At 51.6% G+C, this 5,252-nt stretch overlaps 1 protein-coding gene across 1 annotated transcript; it reads right to left on the bottom strand.

Moving 5' to 3' along the window:
- Nucleotides 1–4,276: 4,276 nt before the first annotated feature.
- LOC119362042 (proline-rich protein 4-like) lies at nucleotides 4,277–5,252 on the bottom strand. The gene is made up of 2 exons (XM_037627212.1): nucleotides 5,105–5,252; nucleotides 4,277–5,020 (listed from the first exon to the last, which is right to left on the bottom strand). Exons 1-2 carry the CDS (start codon nucleotides 5,244–5,246, stop codon nucleotides 4,527–4,529), a joined length of 636 nt encoding a protein of 211 aa, XP_037483109.1. The 5' UTR covers nucleotides 5,247–5,252; the 3' UTR covers nucleotides 4,277–4,526.

Below are 5,252 nucleotides of genomic sequence, written 5' to 3'. Positions count from 1 at the left end.
TAGAGAAGAAATCACCCCCTTCTCCCCAATCATTTGTACTGAACACATATTTTCAGAACAAAATTCATGAGCGGCATGTTGTGCTATCACATCAAAATTGCTAGCCATCAAGGATAACTATGAGCGTGCGATGGTTCTAAAATCGGCGACGCATGACCAAAACAGCTAAAATCGAAGCGCGGCGGGATAACAAAAACATATGAAAATAATAATTGTTTAGCATGCACTAAGACCGAGGACGGCGCAGAGGCGGCAAAAATTGCTCAATACCTGGATCTACGAGCAACACTGATACCCCCCCTCCCCACCCCACCCCGACCGATGTTTGACTGATTGCGAGACCGGCGAGAGTCTCCGCCGACCTCCTGTCCATACCACCCCTCTCCTACCTACCGTCATTCCCGGGCAACACGAATCCCTCCTACCAACACTACTCGTCGGCACCTCTCCGTGCTCCATGGAATCTAACCAGCCCCTGGCGCTGATTCACCAACGAGGCACCCCACTTCCTCCACCGTATCCGCCCCCTCCAGCCTCCCCTTTCTAGACCCCTCCTCAGCTATCAAGCGTGACAAAAAAGTGAATAGGGCACCGAAACAAACCTAGATGGGCGACCCACAAACCCAAAAACGAAAAAGGGCCCAACAATAAAAATCCCCGTACTCACACACACGGGAAACTCGAATGATACAGCCGCTCAAGTGCTGAGATTCCTGCGGAACTGGCGGCAGGAAAAACGACCTGAAGCAAAATAAAAAAACAGACATGCAGAAATTAGGAAAAATGTTCAATATTCCATCCGCATAAATGGGAAGAAAAACCTCTCAGACGACATATTCTCGCCAAACCGTAGCTAAGATGTCTCCTGTCCGAGTATTTTTAGGACGCTGATAACGTCCACACGTGTGGCATACTAAACAACCACCCACATACCGTGTGTGGCGTAAGCAGGAGGCAGCCCACACGGGTCATGTGTGGGCGAATATTAGAACTGCCCACACGTGTGGACGTACCTACTTCGTGCCACACGCCCAACAAGTACTACTCATCCCATCCTGTGCGTATAGCACAAAGCAAAAATTGCCACACATCCCGGCATAGCTACGTTTGTTACCTGTGGGATGCCGCTTTAGTTGCCATCCGGGATGGCAAATGTAGTTGTAAAAGCATGGCAACTCTCTTTGTTTTGGATAAATATAGTTGCCATGTCAAATTTACCGTAGTTGCCGCGTGCAATCAAACCATAGTTGCCCTGCGTGATTAACTATTTGCCACATGTGGTAAAAAAAGTAGTTGCCACGTGTTGTCCAACTATAGTTGCCATCTATGGTTACACATAGTTGCTATGTGTGTGTTTACTTGATTTCCACGTACGCGCAACTGCAGTTGCCATCTACCAACAAATCCTAGTTGTTATGTGTGTTTACCTAGTTGCCGCATACGTGCAACTGCAGTTGTCATCTATCACCGTACGAGCGTTCTGTGGGCGAAGAGCAGTTCACCCACAAGTGCGTGGGCTGGTTGGTGACTGTGTGGGCGGGAACTGGTTCGCCCACATGGCGCAACTGGTAACTGCGCGCAGCGGGTCGGGTGGGCGAGTGCTCTAACGCCCACACAACACACTATGCCTACGTGGCACTCAGATTCCATTAGGATTCATGCAAAACAGAATCAAGATGGATCAAGATGTGTGTGCGATGTGCAAATATGCCACACGTGCGGACGTTATCATTTGGATTTTTAGGCAATACACACTTTATTAATTGCCCAAACCAAGGTTTACATGAATTACAGCGGGATCATAAGGGTTTTCCTAACATTCATGACGACCAACATCTAAACCAACAGTGTGTTTTGCAAGGGTATGGTCCTCAAAGTTAAAATTGTGCGCTTATAAACTGAAGAACATTTATGGAACTGAATCCTTCGGTCCCTGAATTCTCTGTTAATTGCTCCATAGACTCCAATTGCTCCTTGTTGTATGTCATTTTTCACCACCGTTTGAGAAGCAGGAGCAACTACAATTTTTGAAAGAAAAAGATCCTCCGCCAAAGCTAGGCCCTCTCGGCAGGCTAGCGCTTCCAGAATTGCTAGCTGCTTCGCTAATTCCCTTCACAACGACGGCCGATGCACCAATGTAGACGTCTTGATCTATCTGCTTATGGCAGCAGCCGCGCCCTTCTGTCCAAGTGGTACTGGTTGTTTGGTCTTTACCTGTTTGGGCCAGATATACCCGTCTGTGTACTTGAGCTGGACCAGGCCATAGCTCTGGTACCCACTCACAATTTCTTTCTAGTTTGATTGAATCACTTAGATATGCAATAACTAAAGCACATGTAGATGTGCCCTAGATAAACCTTTTCCAAATTAGTCCGCTCTCAAGCGTGGACCAGTGGCTAGCATTCTCTTTTTGACGTGAATGCCATGAGTTGTCCATCACAAAATCCATTTGCACATTAGCCTGAATTTCAGTCCACATATCTGAAAATCGACTGAAACTAATGATGGTCACAAAAAACTACGGAATGCATGGCAAAACCATTGTCATCGTCATACCCAATCATCCATCAACTCGAACGGCTTCAGTAATTCCATTGGCTCAAGGGGAGTGCAGTTTTTTGTAGCTCATCCTTCGTGGTACCTGCTATCGTAGCCATCCATTCTGTGCTCAGTTCCATGTGGATGTGTGCATCGATGGAAAATTAGCAACTGGCGCCAGCTTTCAAATCTTAATCTCCTGCCGCTAGGACTAGCAGAGACTGTAACTGATGTGACGTTCTTTTTGTCCATCTCCCGTCAGACTGAGACATAGTGCAGACCCCTCTCTCTTTTTGCATGCTGCGCATCTTTCTCTCGTGAACTTTACATGCAACTCTCTCTCTTTTTTTCTTCTGTCTTTCGATAAAGTGTGCTCTCTAAGAGCATATCCAGCCGTTGGCCCCCCAGAGGGCTCGAAAAATCACCACCTGGGGGCGACCCAGTGAAAAAATCGGCTTGGGGCCGTTCGGGTTCCCAGCCGCCGGCCCCAGGGTCGCCCCAGAAGACGTTCAACTACATCAACCACCTTAAATAACGCTTTCGCTTTCGGTCTACGAGGGTATGTGGACACACTCTCCTCTCTTGCTGCTATGCATCACCTAGATAGATCTTGCGTGATGGTAGGATTTTTTTTTAAATTACCACGTTCCCCAACACCGGGATGTTGGCCTCGAAGAGCAAGTACGCCTCCTACTCGTGAAGCGAGCGGCGGCCGAAGCAGTTGGCCGCCGCCCCATCGTCGGGGAACCGTTCAGTCATCATTGCGGGTGGGCACGGGGAGAGAGGCAGAGCTCGGCGGCGGGTATGGGCGGGTGTGGCCAGAGGCGAGGGAGAGGCGTTGTTTTTATAGCTGGGCGCCGTGTGTACGCATGGCGGGAGGGGGGGCATCGCCGTGCCGCCCGTGAGGAATCAATGGAAGGCTGACCGGCGGCAGCCTTGGCATTGATTCCCCGCGGGAAACCGAGGCGTTGTGAGGACTACGAGGCGAGTGTCGCTTACTCAGCGGGCCCGCAGTGCGTTCGCGCCAAAATCGCTCGTCCCGGTGCCTCTGGGCGCCCCCCAGCGCGCCGGATTTGGTCTGGGTACGCCGGCGCCAATTTCGGCCCAAATCGGCGAAAAACAGGATCCAGGGGCGCGACTGGGCCGATATTTGGGCGTCGGCGCGAAAAAATAGCCTGGGAGGGCCTGTTGGCGGCGTGGCTGGAGATGCTCTAAAGATGTCAAATAAAAATTCTAAAAGTCAGTTCCTCGAATAAGAAATCACTATTACTCAATGCACATGGGACGAAGGGGTGGAGATAAAACATTCTCCATGCAAACCCCTCTCTTTCTCCCGGTTGGACAAAGATTCCTTCATGTACCCATTCTCTTCTCTCTCCTATCATATTTCGGCCTGCATGTGTTGCATGTTCATCGGTTAAAGTTCAGGAGAGTAAACAGTGTTATGTACAGTGCAAAGCTGCTGCATGAGAGCAACTGTTGCATGTGAGCCTGTGAATTCTTGACCAGCTTTGAACACCCACTGAGACTGAGCCACGAGGAGGCTAGCATACAGGCCTAGCTTGCTTTTGATTATTGTTTGGCTGCAACGGATGGGACAATGCCTGCAAATGACACTGCATCAAACAAGTGCATGCTTGTGACGGTGCTTTCCTGCACAAATCGCGACACAAAACGAATGGTGTAGATAAGAGGGGCCGTGGAGGCCGAGCTAGGAAGGAACTTTGCGTTGGCTCAAATGGACTTGATTACATTACTTGATTCACAGTAACTTCTTATACACAAGTTCCTCACAAATGTTATTCTGAACTCTCGACTATGCAGTGCAGATACTAAAACGTGGTAGCGAATGGCAGAAGACCACCAAAGAATACCCACGCGGCTACGCAAGCAACTGATGATAAATAGTAACGTCGATCACTCACTGACACTGATCATGTAACCGGTGATGAGATTTTGGTGCTTAGCCGGACAGTGGCAGACCAGACTCAGTGGTGGCCGTGGTATCCACCGCCGCCGCTGCCGCCATAGGTGGGCGTGGGAGGGACGGGGTGGTAGTCCGGCTGGGGCTGCGGCTTGGGCTCGGGTTTGGGCACGGGGCCGTAGTCCGGGTGGGGCTGGGGCTTGGGCTCCGGCTTGGGCAGCACGGGCTTCTTGTGGTGGAAGTGCTCGATGATGTGCTTCTTGATCGGCCCGCACAGGGTCATGGACGCGCACTCAGGCGACGCCGCGGACGGCGTGGCAGTGTTGGCGCCGGCCATGATGCCGAAGGTGGTGCCCTCGGACATCGGCACGATCTTGGATGGCTCCTGGCCGGAGCACGACGCGTTGGAGGCAGCGCTGTGGAGCTGCGCGACGCAGTCGGCGCCATGGAGGTCGGCAGCCAGGGGCACGCTGAAGGCGCCGGTGCGGTCCAGGGCACCCACCGCCTTGCTCTCGTAGTCGCGGTGGACGTTCTTGCACTTGATCGCCACCTGAAGATCTGTTGTGCATTCATGGCAGAACAATAGTGAGCAGAGCACCATCATGCATTCATGCATTTACACTGTAGCTAGCTAGCGCTTACCCTTGAAGGCTTCCTCGGCCTTCAAGTTCTTCCTGGTGCAGTCGGCGCACTTGACCTGGCCGACCACGACGGACGCTGCCTCGGCATTGGCGACGGCGATCGCCAGCAGGACGCCGAGGACGAGCGCTCTCGAAACTGCCATGTCTGA

The sequence above is a fragment of the Triticum dicoccoides genome, chromosome 2B (genome assembly GCF_002162155.2).
Source record: "Triticum dicoccoides isolate Atlit2015 ecotype Zavitan chromosome 2B, WEW_v2.0, whole genome shotgun sequence".
NCBI lineage: Eukaryota > Viridiplantae > Streptophyta > Magnoliopsida > Poales > Poaceae > Triticum > Triticum dicoccoides.
The sequence above is the reverse complement of the archived record's forward strand: the minus strand, read 5'-3'. Positions and strand labels throughout refer to the sequence as shown.

Bases quoted from the DNA above. Each gene is read 5' to 3' on its own strand.
- LOC119362042 (XM_037627212.1), bottom strand. From the start codon at position 5,246: ATGGCAGTTTCGAGAGCGCTCGTCCTCGGCGTCCTGCTGGCGATCGCC. The intron at 5,021-5,104 runs GTAAGCGCTAGC...AATGCACAACAG, and splicing joins GGCCGAGGAAGCCTTCAAGG to ATCTTCAGGTGGCGATCAAG.